This window comes from Plodia interpunctella, chromosome 22 (genome assembly GCF_027563975.2).
Source record: "Plodia interpunctella isolate USDA-ARS_2022_Savannah chromosome 22, ilPloInte3.2, whole genome shotgun sequence".
Lineage (NCBI taxonomy): Eukaryota > Metazoa > Arthropoda > Insecta > Lepidoptera > Pyralidae > Plodia > Plodia interpunctella.
The window spans coordinates 788226-809122 of NC_071315.1; the positions used below are offsets into that span (position 1 = coordinate 788226).

Below are 20897 nucleotides of genomic sequence, written 5' to 3' on the forward strand. Positions count from 1 at the left end.
CTTATTTTATAAAAAATATTATATGTTGCTAGTATTGCATTTTCACCATTAATTAGGGTATAGTTGAGAAGGTTTAAAGAGCTCGTGTGCATACAGTTATTGGGTAAGAGTGAAGCCAGGACAGGATACTCAAGAACTCTTTGATCACAAGTATATGTATTGCTATCTCTTTCATCTGTTACCCAATTTCTTGCGTGCTGAAAGCTAAACGGTGACTACATACACATTATACCTATGTATATACCTCGCAATACATAAGAAAGAGAGGTTGAGCTACCTACCGATCAGTGAGATCGCTCCAATATTTCATATTCGTGCGTGAGCGTTAGACAGGCAAACTTTCGGATTTAAAACAATTATCGGGCTTTTGCCCGTCTAAACCCAACGCTGGCCAGGTATATAATAATTTTAGTCAGAAATAGGAAAAGCACAAAAGGTATTTTAAATCACGAAATCCCTACGGGGTAGAAAAGTAACCTGCACTGCTGCGTAAAAAATACGGTATATATATAGGTAGCAATTTCATTTAATATGGCAACACTATTTTGTTATGTCATCATCGTAGCTTTCAATAGTGATAAAAAATCTGTTGCTCGGAGGAAGTTTCAAAGTTTTGTTTTGTAATTTCATCATGCAATTTTTTTACATTAAAGAATTATAACTCGGGATGTTGTATGTAAAAACGAAAAATAATGATTGTTTTCTTTCCCTAAAGTGTCCTACACGTTTGATAAATTTAGGAAAAGGTTAATATTATCCTTGCTAAAATTGTGACTTTGGGTAGGTAGTTAATACCTATTTACATAATAATATTTGCCATGGAGTCAATAGAGAAAGCGAAATCGAAAAAATCAGAGTATATTGCGCCTTTATTGGTAAGTTTTTTTAAGAACTTTACGAATTTACATTCCAATGATTTATTCTAACCTCAAAACTGATACCATTACCTGAAAATATATATTTCAACCCTAGTTTTTATACAAATACATTATGAACGTATTTGAATTGTAGTTATAAAAATTCCTAGCCGTAATGCAAGTCTTAGCTAGTCTGAGCTTATGTACAAAAATAAATAAATTTGATTTTAATGTTTTGAGGCTGGAGCCTTAGCCGGGGTGTCTGTGGATGTGGCCCTGTACCCTCTAGATACGTTGAAGACCCGTCTTCAAAGTGAGAAGGGCTTCCAAAAGGCTGGCGGCTTCAGAGGAGTTTACCGAGGTGTGTGCTTATATTTCAAGACGTCCACGTTGCCCAAATTGTGTGATGGCAGAATGAGATGGTTTCATTTATTTTATAACACACTAGCAACTCATTAAGCTGACGCGTGCGTGTCTTGAAGTTTCGACATTTTATCCAATCTGTTCTTAAACTGTTGGCTGAAGGGGCAGTGACAACATTCTCATTGAGTTTGCTCCAGTCTCGAACCACACAATTTGGTAGAAATTGTGAATAGAAATTACTCTTTGGTTTTCTTTTTGGCGATGTGCGACATAGTATCAAGGAATAACCTATTAATTTATTATTTTCCAAGAGTTTAAACAGATGTTGCAGACTAGGTACATTTGATCACTCAATTTTTTGTTACAAGTTCTAAGACTGTCACAGTCAACATATTAAGACAAATATTGAAAAAGAAAAGGTTTTATCAGCTCAAATTATGAATATTTTTCCAGGTCTGCTCACAGTAGCCACGAGTTCAGTGCCCACAACAGCTTTATTCTTTGTTTCCTATGAGACCACGAAGAAAGTGGTGACGCCTCTATTACCATCCCAATATGTCCCGGTGGGTCACATGTTGGCTGCCAGTGTAGGGGAAGTGGTATGTAACATTCAAGTTAAAATTTATAAAGTGTGTGGTTGCCGCCTTAGAATAGGGCTCCATATCCCCATGTGGATCACGGACATTAGAGTCTACTGTGGAGTGTGGTCCCATCCTAGAATAGGACCACTCAAGTCTGGCTGTGTTTGTCAAACGAGGTAAAGGAACACGGCTCAGGCAGATGATAGACAACAGTAGCATCCCAAGGAGGGTTGACGTCAGGAGACCTAAGGCTTCGGGTGTAACCGGATCTTGGTTTTGAAGCATCGCAGCTGTGAATGTAACAGGCGATACGCTTTTCAGTTTATAATCGTGTTGTACCCAGTTACAATGGTAATGTTATGTGGAGTTAAATTGTGGTTGAAAATGTAGGCCATTTCATATCTTATCAAGGTATGTAAGTAAGATTGTATCGTATGTGAGATTGAGATTTTTTTATTTCGTCATTTTATGAATGTCTTTCAGGCTGTACAAATCTTGATTCAGTTTATTTTGTAACCCGACTTCACTCGGGTATAAATAAATAAATATATTGGGACAAATCACACAGATTGAGCTAGCATCAAAGTAAGTTCGAGACTTGTGTTATGGGATACTAACTCAACGATACTATATTTTATAACAAATACATATATAGATAAACATCCAAGATCCGGGCCAATCAGAAAAAGAACATTTTTCATTATGACCCGACCGGGATCGAACCCGGGACCTCTCGGTTCAGTGGCAAGAACCTTACCACTGCGCCACCGAGGACGTCAAAAAAAAAACTGAAGTCGGTCCAGAAGTTTTTGAGTTTATTCATTACAAATAACAAAAATCTTTTCTCTATATAATATTAGTATGGATTAAGAGTTTAAAAGCAAAAGAACTGAAGATATCATACATCCAAATTGATTTGTGGTTAAGTTTGTTGCGCCGCTTCATCCTCACCTGCCGTTTCGAAGCCAGTAGTAGTAGTATAATCAGGTGTCAGTATATAGTAGGTCAGTATATATATTTGACTTATCCATATTATATGTGTTATAATAATTCGTTTTATACTATATTAGCGGACCGTCACGGCTTCGCTCGGGTAACCTACCTCAGGAATCACTCTATCTATTGGTGAAAACCGCATGAAAATCCGTGCAGTAGTTTTTGTGTTTATAGCGAACAGACGCGGTAGAGGATTTTGTTTTATAATTTTTCTTAGTTGGCGCCCTTTCCTTTCAGTTGGCGTGTGTAATTAGAGTGCCAACAGAAATAGCGAAACAAAGGAAACAAACTCATTCAGGGCTCGCCAAAAGGAGCAGTATATCAATACTTATCGAGGTAAATATCTATTTTTAGTATAGGAATATTAGCTCGAGGTCGCGACTTCGCTCGCGTGAATTTTCCTCAGACCGAATTTCTCCTTTTTCCCTTTAAGAAAGCAATAAAAATATAAATAAAACGCAAATAAATAAAGTTTTAAAGATTTTGTATTATTTTTATCCGACTGCAAAGGAAGGGTATTATTTTTATCTTGTATGTTTGTAAATGCGAAAGTAAGTTTGTGTGTGTATGTGTGTGTGTGGGTGTGAGTGTGCGTGCGCGTGTGTGTGTGCGTGTGCGGGTGTGTATGTATAATTGTAACGCGATAACTTTCGAACCGTTGGTCAGATTTTGATGAAATTTAAAAGGTATGGTACGATCAGCCAATATAATTTTTAAGTTATTCAAATATTCACAATTTTGTAAAAATGTATTGTTTTCGCGAGGTTTAAGTTCGCGGCGAACAACTAGTTTAAAATTTCGAGTCTGAATGTCTCCTCTATTCTGTCGGCGAATCGTTCGTAGACGAAGGGTTCTGTCGTTCAAACGCCCGATGACGAAACACTCTGTCGGCGAAACGTTCGTAGAGGAAGCAATTGTCGGAGAACTGTTTCAGACTCAAAATTTCTGTTAAAATTTTCCTCAGGCGTATAAGACAGAAGGTTTTCGTAAAGGGTTGTATCGAGGGTTCTTCTCAACCGTAGCGAGAGACCTACCGTTCAGTTTCATAGAGCTACCGGTGTGGGAACTCCTCAAGACATCAGTCAGAAACCATAACGATGGACAGATAAGCGGCTTCCAGGTAAGTGATTATCTACAGTTTTTTTAAATTTTTTTTTTAGGACAAATCACACAGATTGTGCTAGCCCCAAAGTCAGTTCTAGACTTGTGTTATGGGATACTAACTCAACGTTACTATATTTTATAACAAATACATATATAGATAAACATCCAAGACCCGGGCCAATCAGAAAAAGATCATTTTCCATCATGACCCGACCGGGGATCGAACCCGGGACATGTCGGTTCAGAGGCAAGCACTTTACCACTGCGCCACCGAGGTTGTTAAAACGTCGACAGTCAGCGAATAAAGTGAAATATGGTAGTTGAATGTATCTACTCAAACTCAAATATCTTTATTGCAGTAACTGTGTAGTACTGGATATAGATGGCACATAAAATACAACAGTTTACCCTTACAGGCGTACAATATTAGCGTTAAGTTACACATACTATGTTCTATATATGGGTACGTGCAGTACTTACAAAATTAAACTGTTTGAACAACTTATAAGTAATTTGTCTTTGCACACGATATAAGTAATTACACACGATATTATTATTTATGGAATACATACCTATTTATTATCGTAAGGTACGACTATTACACTCATAGTATTCATCCATATTGTAAAACACATGGTCTAATAACCGAACCTTAAGCTTAAGTTTGCTAATATTAGACATTGTAAGTTAATATTATAAATGTGTATGTTTGTTACTCTTTCACCCAAAATTAACTAGACTGATTATGGGTAGAGTATAACCTGTAATAACACAGGGTACCTTTTATCTCGAAATTCCCGCGGGAGCCCCGGGACGAAGCTAGTATCATAAATGCGAAAGTCTGTCTGTCTGTTCCGCTTTCAGGGCTAAACAGATGGACCGATTTTGATGTTTGGTACGCATGTAGTTAAACAACCCCGTTCAAACATCGACTACTTTTTTTTTTCAAAACTCAACCCCCAAATTACATTAATGAGGGATGAGAGTTTGTATGAAAATCGTGACTGCTTCGTTTTCGTATAAAACAAATGATCAAATGTCACTGTAATTTATCAATTTTATTTATGTTAACACTAGCTGCCCGTCCCGGCTTCGCTCGGGTAAAAACATATGTCCCATAACACAAGTCTCGAACTTACTTTGGGGCTAGCTCAACCTGTGTGATTTGTCCTAAAATATATTTATATATATTCATATGAATGATACACCCAAACCTTCCGTTGCAATCACACTATATATTGGTGACAACCGTATGAAAACCCGTGCAGTAGTTTTTAGAGTTTTTCGCGGCGGAGGTCTTCGTTTTATAATATTATTTTATTTGTTACTTCATCTTTTTAATATAAACCAAATTATTTTCAGAGTGCGTTATGCGGCTCAGTGGCGGGTGCTTTCGCGGCCGCGGTCACCACGCCCCTGGACCTCGCTAAAACCAGAATAATGTTGGCTGAAAACTATACCGTCACTCGGAAACTGCGGATAGTGCCAGTACTGTCTGATATATACTTCGAATCCGGGCTGAGAGGACTTTTCGCCGGCGTTGCACCAAGGATGACCGCTTTTATGCTCGGAGGTTTCTTTTTCTTCGGCGCTTACGACCAGTGTAAGGCGTTTGTGGAGGAGAAACTGGACGGGAGCTAGTTCTGGCGTTTGCCGCTAGGTAAGGCGTCACTTTCATTTTTAGTTCCTCGAATTTACACGCCAGGTATGGCGCCACTGTCGTTTTTAGTTCGTCGAATTTTCACTAGGTATGGTGCCACTGTTGCTTTTAGTTCCTAATTGATACTAGATGGCGCTACTTAAGTTGTTGCATTTAAACTGAAGGAAATATGAACCCTTGTAATATCATTCGTGCAACTGTCTGTTTGTCGGACCTTCACAGCTAGTTTAATAATTGTTGAAATATGTTTTTTAAATTATTTATTATGGCTATTCAGTTTTCATTATTTCATTAGTAGACGTAATTTTTACGTCACATTAAAATTACGGCTTTATCCTAATACATATAAAGCTCAAAATGGTAGAGCTAATGAATAATGCCAAAGAAATTTTCGCTTATAGTTGAATGAATGATTGAATGAATTGTATTTAGTAATGATTTTTAATGAATGTGTTGGTACTTTAAGTACATAATTATGTTTTAATTGTTTGTTGAAAGGGTTTAGAGTTGTTTTAGATTAGATGCCAGATGTGATTCATATTTATAATATTATATTTAAGATTTTTACTTAATAAATAATATTTATTTATATGATTTTACTTTATAACATTTATAACTCACCAAATTTATGGCGTTAATATGAAAAGGTTTTTAATGCCATTAGAACTGGAAGGCCTACCACGGAATACCAACCACGTAGCACGTTACCATACTGGAAGCAGATCTATGAAAACTACTATACACGAGTCATTGGTATTCAACCTCGCGTGGCATTAGGGGATTCGAACCTGGGACTTTTCGATAGGCGGGCATCTTAACCATAACACCACCACCGCTTCAAGTAATATATTCAATTCAGATCTCTTTAGAAAGTACAATACACACAAATAATTTTTAAAATGTGCAATAATACGCGTTTTGTCTTTAAATAAACTTCATTACACTTTAAGATATAAGTGTTCTTTAACAATTTACTTTACAATTTGATAATAATGATTTTATTCAACTCTATACAACGATATACATTAATTTAACTACTTACTATTTTCATACATACATACCCTATATTTTAAACTGTGACTGTTGGCGCAGAGGCCTGAATATAGGTTGTGACTGGACTGTATTTATAAGGCGCTGAGTTTTGTAGATTAGAATTTATTCTTTGGACAATGGTGCGTACAAGATGTGAGTTAGTCTAAGATGGCGAGCGACGGAAATCCGTCGCCTCTCTTCCTTGTGTTGCCAGGCTTTGGCCGCAACAGTGACACAATCTAAAATATAATTTTATAATACATTGTTTTGGGTGCGATCAATTAAATATACTTTTTTATTTGACTTTTTTAGATCGATCACAACCAAAATTACATTTAATTGCATATACTTACAAATACATTTTTATCTAATCATATAAGTAAATATAACATTTTTTATAACTACTTAGTGACATTATTTTTGTGATGCTTTTTTATCACATGTAAATATGGAAAATATATTTCTTTTACATACTAATTACATAAACTATAATAATATCGTACAGTGCATATAAATATTTAAACATAATAATTGTATAAATAAGTACCTGCCTTATAAAAAAAAGAATAAATTCTATTTTCAAAATACAACTGTCCACGTCTTTGTTAGATAAAAAGATGTTACAGTTTTCATTTTTGCCGAACATTAATAATAATAATAAAACCACATCAATAATAATAATATACCAAGCAGACTTTGATTGTATTCAATCTACAGCACGTTGAAACATAGAAATCGAATATAAATATAATCGTAAACTATTTAAGAAGATATTTTAAATCACAGTAATACCAAATTATAAGGGTAAAAATATAAAACAAAATTGACAGTAACCTAAAGAAATTGTGTTCCCAATTGAATAGTTTAGATATAAGAAATTAATGTTTGTATTAAATGATTGCTTTGGAACATCATAGCCGATATAGGTCCCAATTTATATATTTAGGAACCCAAATATATAAAAGTGAAAAGCGCTCACATTCATTACATGATATTAAAAACAAAATACAATTCAAAGAACATCACACCGTAAAGAATTAGATTCAAACCCAATACTTTTAGAAACTAAATAACAGATGACGTTTGGTTGGTTTCTTCGAAATTCAATTATTAGAAATAGATCTTATTTTAATGCTCCGAAATTAATAGATGGCGTTATGGTAGGATGACGTAATGAGCGTCAAATGCCAGCGAATTCGCCGCTAGGGGCGCTGGTGTTGTGCAAGGTTTGTTTTACGATTGTGTTGTGTGCATGTGCGCGGGACATGCTTTGGCTGGTGTTAGGGATAAAATTGCGTCATTTGACGCCAGTTACTGCCGGCCAATATATGGCGAGTTAAAGTTCATTGCATAGTTTTAATGTTTTGTAGCAATACAAGGGCAAACCAGCAACGTGTTTCCATTCGCCGTGATTAGTAACGGTAGTGTGTTACTGGTATCGTATGTATGACAGCTGCTATATAATATCCATAAACAGTTTGTTGATTTTTGGCGTGTTTGACGTAGTAAATGTCACTTCCGACAGTAAAAGTCACATTCAAACTTCATCCGCGTCAGAAATTGAGTTCGCCCATTGTGAGCAGGAGTCCTTGGGGTTTATTTTATATTTAAACCTCTGTAACTGAAATTAGTTCCAAGACAAGAGCAATAGATGGCGTTGCGAGGAATTATCTGAAGATGACATTGGAGGCGTGCGCGGCGCGACGCCGGAACGGGTTCCAGCGCGGCCGCGAGCCGCTCGACGCGCTCGACGCGCCCGACACCGAGCCCTGGGTCGAGTTCGATTGACGTGGAGTTTCAGGGGATGCCTGGATAGTAACCAACTTTAATAGAAATTTAAGACTAATTTTTTTCTGCGAAAAATAATTCTATATTTTATGGCAATACTAGTAAAATTCTTGAATATATCAGATATGTGAATATTCTTTACTTTAACCTTGAAGATATAGTACGCAGAAATTTACAAAAGTCATAATTATATTTCATACAAAAATAACGAATGAGACGTTTCGAAATAGGAGAGGACGGTCGACAAGTCGCAACTGCACGATTACGACCAGTGCAAAAGTCGAAACTAATACACATTTTTGTTGGTCATCAGGAATTGTATCTGTGCAATTCCTATATTAGTTTTTTAGTAGGCTATCGCCTACTCCAAATTGGGGGCCCCGAATATACATATACTGTACATATGCTTTGGCTACGGACATAAATATTTCTTTTATATGTGGCTATGAATCTTAGCAATGAGCTTACCTTCAAGCAGCTCTTGTCCATGGGCGTGGCGAGCCGCAGCGTGAGCGAGTCTCCGCCGCGCCGCACGAGGCGCAGCGCCTCCTCGTGCGAGCTCCACTTCACGTCCTGGTCGCCGATCGAGATTATGAAGTCACCTTCGCGCATGCCGCCGATCTAAAAAGTATGCAAACTCTAGTTTATATTATTTTTTCGCTGGTTTTTGGTATTTCAATGGGGTCGAACACGAATTGACCGCTAGCGATGCTGATATTGTTTTCAAAATGATTGACTTATTGAAATATCTAGTCAATATTTTATATTTTTCGATTATCAGTGGCACATTGACTAGAGTCTAATCTATCTTCTGAATTTTATACTACACTAGACCTCGGAGTGAAATATATTAGAAGGCGAACAAATTTGCTGGCGGCCGCTAATCTGTTGTTTACTTTATCTAATATTGTATGTGCTTTTAAATAGATAATTAACTAACCTCAGCCAACGAATTTGGTTCCACAGCTGCAATCACAACTGGCGCATCACCTCTCACAGAAAAGCCGAACCCATCCTCATCACACTTCGAAGATACATTATATTCACTCGCCGCCCTCCTCAGCTCACTCTTTCTCTTCTCCCTTCCATTTTTAACCTTCCCATTAACACAATCAACCCTATACCCATTCTCGAAACCATCAATTTTATTTCTATAATCATATTTATCGTAATCCAAAACTTTAGGATGGTAATCATAATTATTATTATTATAACTGTTGATGTAAACGCCATTTTGTTTCATGACTCTGTTTAATTTCTTATTATCATATTCATCTGTATATTTCTCATCGCTTCTGATGATTTGGTTGTAATAAGCGCTGTTGTCTTCTGATCTGTCTCTCTTGTCGCTCGGTCTTGTGATACCATTCCTTTGTTCTTCGTAATCGTCTATTCTTCCATTGCGTTTTTCCTTTCTGGAGTTGCGTTTTTCGCTGTTCTTCTGTAACTGGATGAGTCTTGGTGCGCTCCAATGTCGTTTGGCTGAGAAGACTGCGATAGGCCCAAGGGATTTGAATAGGTCTTCAACTCGATGTTGAGCGAAATCTGGTGGTGTTAACGCCAGTTGGAATTTCGATGAAGCTGTAATATAGAAATAACAAGGTTAGTTCATTGAGTAAATATAATGTAATATCTTCAAGCTCATTTGAGTTCTTTCTCGGTTTCTTTTATTAGATTAACATAAATACAATATAACATCTTTATTGCCCATTAACATAACAACAGTACAAAATAATACAAAAATTTATGTAGGTTCTTTGACCCGATTTCTTCTTCTTCATAGTCGTATTCCTTATGGCTGCGGGTCGTGGTCATTACGTGGAATGAATCAAATCAAATCAAATCATTTATTCAGAAATTAGGCCTTCACAGGCACTTTTTCACGTCATAATCTAAATTAAATGATGTTTACCAAAGCTACAAACTACTAGCATTTCGGAACGACCACTGCTGAGAAGAAATGCCGAAAGTAACTCATTCAAACAGTGTTGGTCCCTATTATGCCAGAAGGGCTTACCATTTTTTATATATAAATTTATGTATAATTTTTTATCAGTAATATAACATTAAGTACATAATAAAGTACATGGTCAAAAGGTATACTGAAACATATTATGATTGTGATCAAGTGCTGATGAAAGGAAAATATATATATACTTATATATATATATGTATAATTAACCAAACAAAAAAAAAAAAACTTTTAATAAAAGATCGAGCTGACCAGTTCCCCCGGCAGCACCCGTTCACGAGTTGACGCGTGAGTCAGCCATCGCGAAGCTCAACCACAATAGAGGGAACCTCCCGACCCGATCCACGATGCCGCTACCGGTTTGACCATTTGAATGTGCATGACATACTCGATCTCCATAATCTAACATAATAGATACCTATGTTACTTTCAGACACTTGGAGATCACAAATCACGTATATGTTTTACAATAAATGTCAAAATATATGTAATAAACATGTCAAGAAAATATATAAATAATAATAAAAAAAAATTAAAATCAAGTGTGAGAGGTGGAAGTTTTAGGAAGGGTCCAAGGTTTTTTATCATTTAAATAGTCGCTAATCGTGTAATAAGCATTAGCCATTAAAGCATTTTTAATATATGATTTAAATTTTGGCATTGGCAAGTTAATAGCCTCTACAGGGAGTTTATTGAACAATTTAACACTTTGACCCACGAAAGACCGCCTAACCTTTTTAAGTCGGAATCTGTTCATACAAAGTTTATGCCTATTACGAGTGACTACACTGTTAACATCGCTCAATGTTTTATACAGGTGTAAGTTAGATTTAACAAAAATAAGTACGTCGAAGATGTACTGAGATGCAACAGTCATAATATTTATCGATTTGAATAATTCTCGCAAGGAATCCCGTGGCTTAAGCCCATAAATAAAACGAATTGCTCGTTTCTGTAAAACAAAAATTTTTCCTATGTCAGCTGCATTACCCCATAACAATAATCCGTAGGACATTATGCTATGAAAGTAGCTATAATACACTAGCCTAGCTGTTTCGATGTTTGTACACTGTCTGATCCTTCTCACTGCAAAAGCTGCCGAACTAAGTTTTTTGGCCGTGATTTCAATATGTTTATCCCACTTAAACTTACTATCCACAGTAATGCCCAAGAACTTGGCACTGTGTACCCATTCTAATACTTTACCATTAACTACTAAAGGAATATCAAGTTGGGGTGCGTTTGAAAGAGAGAACTTAATACACTTGGTCTTGTCTGTGTTTAAAGCCAGGTTATTAGTTGTAAACCATTCAAGCACAAGTGACATAATGTTGCTTACATTGTTATAATTTCTACTTTTTCTATCAACTTTAAACAGTAGTGACGTGTCGTCAGCAAATAAAATTACATCACACAATTGTTGGGCAAGACAAGGAAGATCATTTATATAAACTAGAAATAGAAAAGGACCAATAATGGAGCCTTGAGGCACGCCCATGTGCACAGGAGCGCTGTTAGAGGCTGCTCTATTAATTTCTACACAAACACACACAACAACTTTCTTGGCATTATTAATGGAGTGGTTTGCCATTGCCTTCTCCATTACATACAAGTTAATAAGAATCAACCAGTGTGCAGGTTTCCTCACGATGTTTTCCTTCATCAGAAGCAAGTGGTGGTCGATGAAAACTACTATACATGAGTCAGACTAGTATACAAACTCATGTGGCACGAGTAGGATTCGAACCTGGGACCTTTCGATCCACAGGCATGTCTTAACCATTAACTATGTTTGGAAAATGGATGTTCAGCCGTTTCTCTGTAGTCGTGGATTATTCAATTTTGAATTGTTTTATCATAAAGAATAATTAGAATCGCAAACAAAGTAATGTAGATGTACTGACGTAGTATGCGCGGCGCGTCGATGAGCTCGGTGAGGTCGAGGTCCGCGCACGCGGCGGCCGCGCGCTGCCGCAGCGTGCGCTCGCGCATCGCGCGCACGGCCTGCGACAGCGCCTCCTTGTCGCGCAGCTCGCTGTCGCGGGGACACATTACAATTATATACTTTAATACTTAGCAGCCTGTACTGAACTTATGTGATCATAATGCTACATGTTGAAAGAAAAAAATCGTATCGTTGAGCTAGTATCCCATAACACAAGTCTCGAACTTACTTTGGGGCTAGCTCAATCTGTGTGATTTGTCCTAATATGTTTATTTATACAGTTTTACATGCCTATTTATATTAACACTTAATCTCTCATTGTGTTACATACCGACACATCCTCTGCAGTCTCAGCGCTTCTTCATACAAAGCGAGCGCTTCAGCGAGGTGCGCGCGGCCCAGCGCCGCCTGGTCCAGGTCTTGGTCTTTCAGCATTGGAGATATTGCTGACCCTGTGTAATGTATTCATTATTTCAGTAACAGCCCCGTGAGAAAAGAGAGAGCCATCCCAGAGAATGAGAGAGCCTTTAAAAAAATACTATTAAGTAAACAACGGACGCCTGCAACACCAAAGATGTGTCACGTAAGCACGCGTTGCTGGCCCCAAATGTTTTGGTCACTATATTCGAGTTAGGATGATATAAGTACATCAAATATCGACGTCAAAAATTTACTTAAAACTAAATCTACTACCGATTTCCAAAGCGCAGGTGGAGAAGAAGCGGCCCAAACTTCACCACAGCTTTTTCTTCAAATACTTTCTAACGACACAATTTGAATGTTAAGATTATTGAAAGTTGAAAAAAATCAGTCTATACTTACCATTATCAACATTACTATCTCCGGCGGGCGCGTAAAGCGCGGCGAGGCGCTCGTTACTGGCGCGCGGCGGACAACTCAGTAGCCCCGTCGCGCAGTACTGGTGGGCTAACGCTGGAACATTAACAAATGGTTATTATTACCATCAGGCAACTGGCAAACCGGAAGCGGTGGTGGTGTAATGATTAAGACGCCCGCCTGTGGATGCGAAAAGTCCCAGGTTCGAATTCTACTCGTGCCACATGAGTTTGTATACTAGTCTTACTCATATATAGTTGTTTTCATCGACCACCACTTGCTTTTGGTGAAGAAAAACATCGTGAGGAAACCTAACCTGCACACTGGTTGATTAATAAATTGTGTGTGAAATGGAGAAGGCAATGGCAAACCACTCCATTACTAATGCCAAGAAAGTTGTTGTGTGTGTTTCATTCCACGTAATGACCACGACCCTCAGCCTCATAAGGAATACGACTATGAAGAAGAAGAACCGGCAATGACCCGCACGCTGGTTTGCCCACTATACCTACTATCAAAAACTATCGAGAAGGGGCGGTTTGGGCTTGAAAGGATACTGTTGAAAGATATTTTATGAAACGGAGGTGAATGAACAATAAGAGTGGACGAACGTACCGCGACCAGGATCTCCTTCGTAAGGGATATTAGGAGCATCCATAACTGGCAAGCGACCATGAAGAGGGTGATTAGTGAAGACAAAGCAAGTGAGATTTTTGTGCAAGGTGGCAAGTGGAAAATCCTAATCTCCTCCTACCTTCATCAGAGACAGGTATGACATGGGGAAGAGAGAGAGTTATAGATGTGTGTGCAAATATTACTTATTTGATTTGATTTTTATGTTAAAAAAATGAAAAAACAAATTATTTCAAAAAAATATTATTTCAAAAAAAGTTAAAATATAAAAAAAAAATTCAAAATTTGATTTGTTTACCTTTATAAAACTCAGTCTTGACGTGGACCAATGAAACCCACGAGTATGGCACGTAGTTTAGCACCCCTTCTGATTGCATCTGTAAATAAGTATTTTTTACAAAAATGTATTTTTTAACACGAGCTTTTCATCAATCAGAGAGATCTAGTTTTATTCAACGTGCGGCACAAATCATATCTGCGCAGTAAACCGTTCGAAGCCGCTCCTGGCAATTCATCTGCAAGATTCCTTCTTAACCAAAATAGTTAAATAAAATCTTGTAAAATAGAATAATTGATGATAAATACAGATTTTAAAAATCCAGATTATAAGGTATAAAGATTTAGGCATTCATAATAGTAATAGCTTTAGGGACTGGGAGGGTCGATGGCATCCAATCAGTAAAAAATAAAAAATATGTATAATACGTGGACATATAAGTTCCCACCTTATCATAAAGCTGTTGGTAGACGTGCGCGAGCTGTGCGCTCTCCTGCGCGAGGTCCAGGCTCACGTCCTGCGCCTGCGCCTGCGCCTGCGCCTGCGCCTGCGCCTGCGCCTGCGCCTGCGCCTGCGCCTGCAGCTGCAGCTTCTCCAGCAGGCACTCGCGCGCCTGCGCCTGGAATCACAATACGGTCACCAGCGTGCGACATACTGTCATTACTGTTTTACATTATTTACCCGCTAAAGTCTTCATAAAGGTGCAGAAAACCTTGAAAGATACAAGACAAAACAATTCGAAGAATATGTCTCACTCGCTGGTCAGACAATCTGACTTAAACTAAATCGCTGTATATGTTGGTCAGCGTAACAATCCATTAGTTTTTGAACGAAATCGGAATGATCTTGAAGACGAGGAAGAAGAATGTCTTCGTAGACTATCTCTCATTTGAGCATCTTCCCGGTTTTTTCCTCAGCTATAGAGCGGAGCTTTCTCCAGGGCCCGCTAATGTATTGTTTGTTTCTTGCTGTGTGCCTTCTGTGCAAAAGTTAATTTAAAATTTCTCACCGTCATGAGCGTTCCGAGGACCAATAAGGTGTCAGCAGCGAGGTCCACAGACGGCGCATTAGTGAAGTTCTCATGGATGTACCGCAGCGTGCCCGCCGCGCGCAGCAGCGCGTCCACGGCGCCATCTAGACCTGCGCATGTGTGCCGGTCCTAAAACAAAATAAATGATCTTCAATGTTCACTTTTATCCGAATTATTTTACGGTTCCTTCTTTTACTTTCACACTTCGCACTGTTACGATATACTTAGTTGTCAGATCCATAGAATTAGTAGGTACTCCATGGTCAGATCATCTATTGACACACATAATTTTTTTCGAAATAGCTAATCGTTTTTTCTTTTCGAAATAACTGTGAGTTTTGCACTCGTCTTTAAGTGTGTTTCGATCATTGCGCCATCTATCCGTTAGCATTGCATACTATGCGGCTTGTATCGTCGTCACGTTTGTGCATATGTCGTGATAGATGTCGCCACAGTCTCATAAAATCACCTGTTTTGCGCCAATCTGTGTATAGATGCCAGCGATGTTGAACAGGACGCACGCTTTCTCAAAAGCCACTGTTCGCTGGCACGATGGGACTCCTGAAATATACAAGATGTTTTTAGTGCATACTTAATTTGTTGCGTTGGGAACTATGACGAGTGTTAACTCCTACCTCTCAAATTTGTATTACGTAAATGGCGGTACCAGCACCATTGCTAAACAAGGCTCCTATTGAAAGGAAATATTATTGTTTGTACCAAATGCTGCTCTCTGGCGTCAGGCCGCACTAACTGTTGGAGCAACAGCAAGTATTCCATGTCACTCTTCAGCTCTCCAACGTTTTAACGTGACAGAAGGTTATACAAATACATTTGTACGGATTGGGACGGCACGTCCGCTCGCGCCAATATTCCACACAAGACATTTGTCACCAGTGTGTGGAATAATAATTGGCTCTCTTTTCCTCGCCTGTTCCCTGTTGCATTTTAGGCTATAGTGAGGCCCAGGGATAGCATAGAAAATAACCCAAAAACATTTTTGATTGGTTCTCAGAGCGTTGCGAGCCCTTGCGGCCGCGCTGTCATTACGATCCGTCAATTTTCATGAGGAAGGAACTCAGAACAATAACTAAGACAGGAATCATTTCCATAATCAATCATTCATAAAATTTACATTAGCACAGTACCGATTAATTATTTTAAAGTCAGAGAGTAAAACTAATTCTTGTTTTTCTTAAAATTTGAAAATAGTTGGTAATGACAGCGCGGCCGCAGCATTCGAAACACTCTGAGAACCACCTTTTGAAGATTTGGTTATGATTTAATCGCCCGTCTGTCTGGCAAATGTCCTGCCTGGTATGTAAATAATTTATTAATAAGGCGCCATCGTCAGCAGTGTGTAGAATCATTTTCTCACCGGTTAACGAATCGAACCACTCGAAGTAGACACCCAGCGACCTGTCGGGAGGGAAGAACCGTCTCTCAATGAAGTACAGCTGGTTGTAGTACTTGAAGAGTAGCGCCACGCCGGCCGTTGACCGGACTGGGGTGCGCATCGCCTGGAAGTAACAAAAATAAATTATGTGCGATGCCCTGAGTCCTGGGGGGCTACCATGAAACATAAAACACGTACGTCGTCGCGTTCACACGTAGAGAACGTGAACGTTTTTACACGGTGCGAACACGATATGTTAAAAAAGACATGAGGACGTGCTACGTGTTCGTTTCGTGGTAGGCCTTCTGAGTAGACAGTCTTTCTGTCAAGGCAGATACTTTGGCATAAGATTATTTGCTGCTATATATAGATAGCTATGCTGCTATATATGTGCAGTTGTAGTATCATGAAGTTAACGTCCCGATTATAAATAATTAAATAAATGACAGGACAACATGGCCGGAAACTTTTCACTTGCGCGTTCTAGACTTGTCAGTTTGAGTATGATTCGATCATAGCGCCATCTGTCCGTAATATTGCGGACCAACTGCGTGGTTTGTAGCGCCATAGATTTTAGTCGGCGTTGCCTCTGCGGCGTTGTGCTTGTGGTGTGAAGGATGCCTCGCCACAAATGTAAATAAATATATTGTTTAGTGTCAACTGACATAGCGTGGTCGGTCCATGTGGCCTCATATTGAAAAATAAAGATTGTTTATTTGCAAAAATATGGGTTTATTTACAATGTGGTGTTAATGTTATGGATGAGAGAGGCACAGGACAGAGGAGGGTGAGGCCTGTGCTCAGCTCTGGACACAAAGAGCCTGGAATGAAGATGATAATTTCGACGACCTCGGTGGCGCAGTGGTAAAGTTCTTGCCACTGAACCGAGAGGACCCGGGTTCGATCCCCGGTCGGGTCATGATGGAAAATGATCTTTTTCTGATTGGCCCGGGTCTTGGATGTTTATCTATATATGTATATGTTATAAAAATATCGTTATAGTATCGTTGAGTTAGTATCCCATAACACAAGTCTCGAACTTACTTTGGGGCTAGCTCAATCTGTGTGATTTGTCCTAATATATTTATTTATTTAATGATGGTGTTAAAAGAAACACTTAATCCTAGTATGTTTCACGATCTAAGGGTATGCGAATTTCACGCTATCAACCCATAAACAAAATCGAATAGATAACTTAAACAGCTTACGTACCTGTCTCATGTCCATAAAATCCGAGATGGCGTCTTCATAAGCGGCCGCATCTTCACTGTAGTGTTCCAGGATGAAGTCCTTGAATGGTTCCCGGAAGTCTACCTCCTTGGTCTCCTTCAGGCCCAGCGGGATCATAGGCATCACGCATTCTTTGCTGAGGATGAAGAAGATCAATTTTTACGTCTTTACTGACTCTGGAACTCAGCCGATACCTTTTTGTAGCGTACATAATGTACCTAACTAATTTTGCATTGAATATTTTAATCATGTCTCATCAGTTCATTTTCCCGGTTACGTTCGGGGCAGTGACGCCGCGAAGCTTGGGGTTAGCGTAAAAATAACCATAAAATTTTGAAGATGTCAACCCTACTTGGGCATGCTGTTGTTGCCTATCAGCTGCTTGGCTGTATGTCAAAAATATATTTTTAAGATTTCCGAAAGTAACCTTCGTTATAGGACAAATAGAAGCCAAAACATTTTTATTTGTTTTTATTTAATTATATTTATGTTCTTGAATTAATTGTGAAATGTTTTGCAATAGATGGCGTTTCTCTCTATCATTGTTGGAATTTTCACTACATTACTATCACTGCGCTATTATTCTACACTATATGGACATGGTAGAAATAATGGCGTAAATGGAATTCAAGTCTTTTTCTTAATTTTAATTAGCGGTGCGAACGCATTCATTATATTTAAGCCGCTATGAGAATAATGATATATTGTTACAGTTTTGGTATCTAGAAGATTAATGTCTATGGCACCGTACTTTCTATTTATGTTTTACTAGCTTTTGGCCGCGGCTCCGCTGAATTTCTCCGCAAAAGTGGAACAGATATGATTTTGATACAAATTTTCACACCCCATTGAATAATTTTTTGAACAATGTTTCAACTGGGGTCTTGAACTACATGCATAACAAATTTTATCAAAATCGGGCCAGCGGTTTAGCCGTGAAAGCGGAACAGACAGACTTTGGCATTTATAATATATTAGTTTGAATTATTTGCATCATTACAGGTACGGTCAACAGCACAACAAGTTACCCTGCTTCTCTCCTTCCTTTATGGCGCAGTAATGCTGCGGTTTTGCAATGAATTTGAGTAGGTTTATGTGCTTTTGACTGTACTTACATGATGAGTATAAAAGAATATTCCTGGTTGTGTTATTTAGTCTTTGTACTTAGGCTCCTTCCAGCTTCGTCCAAAACTACCTAATCTATAGTCCTCATCCAGTTATGAATGATACGTTAATTATTTAATAATAATTAGGCTATGTCTCTAAAAATATCTGGCTATGCCTGTCTGGCCCTGGCAGAAGGGGCAAACCTTAAGTGCTGGCTTGATGGCGACAATGGTCTGCCAACTAGGGATATCGAAGAGGAAGAAAAGTAGGAGTAAGCGGACACTGCGCTCCGGACGCTTTATGGAAAAAGTCAGGAAAACTATTTGACTACACGTCGAATTAGACACTTTTATTAATGTCATAGAAAATAATTTATAAATACGAAACCTGTGAGACATACAATGTGATCTTAATTTTTTTGAAATATAGGTATACATAATATAAATTATATAATAATTATATCAACCTAAACTTCACGCCGCTTTTGTTGATACCTTAATACAAAACTTTTGTGAGATGTACGTTTGTTACTCTTTTACGCAAAATCAACCGGACGGATTGTCATGAAATTCGGTACACGGGTAGAAAATAACCTAGAATTACACATAGGGTTATAATTTTTATCTCGAAGTTCCCACGGGAGCGAAGCCCCGGGGCGCAAGCTTATCATATCTTCAGCAACTTTGTGCAATTTTCATGTTATTCCTTGGACATTTGTTACATTACGGGGCCGTAAGTGGCTCTGGTAAACGTGCTATTACTTGACTATGTCATACGATTGTTATTATTATCCTAAAATACTTGCATGATAGCGTACAGTCGCGAGCTGAATCGAAAAGTTCTAAAAAATAAATGTTTTCTGTTTCCATTTTGTGATGAGAACTCTAAAAATCATAGAATATATCAGCTGTTTCTTCTTCTTCACAAACTTATTCCTCATGGCCGAGGGTCGTGGTCATTACGTGGAATGAAACACACACAACAACTTTCTTGGCATTAGTAATGTAGTGGTTTGCCATTGCCTTCTCCATTTCACACACAAGTTAATAAATAATCAACCAGTGTGCAGGTTTCCTCACGATGTTTTCCTTAACCGGAAGCAAGTGGTGGTCGATGAAAACTGCTATACATGAGTCAGAGGCGGGCGTCTTAACCATTACACCACCACCGCTTCAGCTGCTTCCGTTCAAATTGTAAAAGACTGTCTTAAATCTTCGCAAAAATATTTTATAAATAATTTAAAAAGTACAATTTGAGCTGTATTGTATTTTGTAAATGTACGTAATAATAATGTACGTAAAAATTTATTAATGTACAAAATTAAATAATGTAATTATTTATTAAACTTCATTAAAATTCTTAAAATTACACCATTTATGATGTCACGGTCTAACTTGAAACAAAGTAAACAAATTAATTAAAATTTCGTGTTTTTATTTTTGCACTAAAAGTCTGAAATATAAACATTTTTCAGGTCAAGTTCAGTTATCGAATCAAAGAAGATATAGCTTTATCATAATCAATTCGGTAATACGTTAAAATTAATTAGATAATAAGATAAATGAATGCCAAAACATTATCTGTCACTTTGAGTAACCAAATAAGTGTCAATTCATGACCAAAAGTGAAAACAGTTTCCTTCGCGACTGTACGTGTAACGAGGTCCTTACCCCGCCCACTACTACCCATTACTGTCATTATGTCTCATTCATTTTTTTAATGTTTCGGCTCAACCCGGCCCTTCGTCGCAGAGGAGCAATGTGCAGAGACACTCGAATTTTTTCGAGGATCTCTCTCTAATCTGAGCAAGTTCCCGGTTACACTCTGTGACACTTAGAAGCACAGGGTTCACTTAAAATAAACGTAAATAAATTCTAAAGATTCTACTTTTTGTTCTCGCCTGATGCGATATCCACAGGAAAGTTTTAAGTGTTCCTATTATAGGCAGATTGGTTTAACTATTAATAACTTTGCTCACTTTATCACTATTTTGAAACACTACGAATAAATAAACAGTATTTTGCAATGAATATCTAGACAGATATTCAACTCATTTATCGCAAGTTAAAAAAAAAAAATGGTTGCCTGT

General features: G+C 38.0%; 2 protein-coding genes across 7 annotated transcripts in view; one reads left to right on the forward strand and one right to left on the reverse strand.

Annotated features, from left to right (window-relative positions):
* Window positions 1-557: 557 nt before the first annotated feature.
* Window positions 558-6218, forward strand: LOC128679600 (S-adenosylmethionine mitochondrial carrier protein homolog). Its single transcript, XM_053761959.1, has 6 exons — window positions 558-875; window positions 1098-1218; window positions 1674-1819; window positions 3035-3133; window positions 3762-3917; window positions 5264-6218. The coding sequence occupies exons 1-6, from the start codon at window positions 819-821 to the stop codon at window positions 5540-5542; spliced, it is 858 nt and encodes a 285-aa protein (XP_053617934.1). The 5' UTR covers window positions 558-818; the 3' UTR covers window positions 5543-6218.
* A 325-nt stretch (window positions 6219-6543) lies between these two features.
* Rhp (Rhophilin) overlaps window positions 6544-20897 on the reverse strand; it is a 94151-nt gene continuing 79797 nt past the window's right edge. For 4 of the 6 annotated variants that reach the window (XM_053761951.1, XM_053761954.1, XM_053761956.2 and 1 more), the window contains 12 exons: window positions 17684-17837; window positions 16454-16595; window positions 15545-15636; window positions 15055-15204; window positions 14494-14664; window positions 14067-14145; window positions 13121-13231; window positions 12630-12750; window positions 12258-12388; window positions 9322-9962; window positions 8850-9002; window positions 6544-8401 (listed from right to left, as the gene is read on the reverse strand). In XM_053761951.1, the coding sequence (XP_053617926.1) occupies window positions 8261-8401; window positions 8850-9002; window positions 9322-9962; window positions 12258-12388; window positions 12630-12750; window positions 13121-13231; window positions 14067-14145; window positions 14494-14664; window positions 15055-15204; window positions 15545-15636; window positions 16454-16595; window positions 17684-17837 (2086 nt within the window). In that variant the 3' untranslated portion in view covers window positions 6544-8260. The remainder of the gene's footprint in view (window positions 8402-8849; window positions 9003-9321; window positions 9963-12257; window positions 12389-12629; window positions 12751-13120; window positions 13232-14066; window positions 14146-14493; window positions 14665-15054; window positions 15205-15544; window positions 15637-16453; window positions 16596-17683; window positions 17838-20897) is intronic. The other 2 variants (XM_053761953.1, XM_053761952.1) reach the window with 2 other exon arrangements.

Excerpts from the sequence above, each read along its gene's own strand:
- LOC128679600 (XM_053761959.1), top strand. The coding sequence starts at position 819 with ATGGAGTCAATAGAGAAAGCGAAATCGAAAAAATCAGAGTATATTGCG. Across the intron at positions 3,134-3,761 it reads GTATATCAATACTTATCGAG|GCGTATAAGACAGAAGGTTT; the intron begins GTAAATATCTAT and ends AATTTTCCTCAG. Across the intron at positions 3,918-5,263 it reads GACAGATAAGCGGCTTCCAG|AGTGCGTTATGCGGCTCAGT; the intron begins GTAAGTGATTAT and ends AATTATTTTCAG.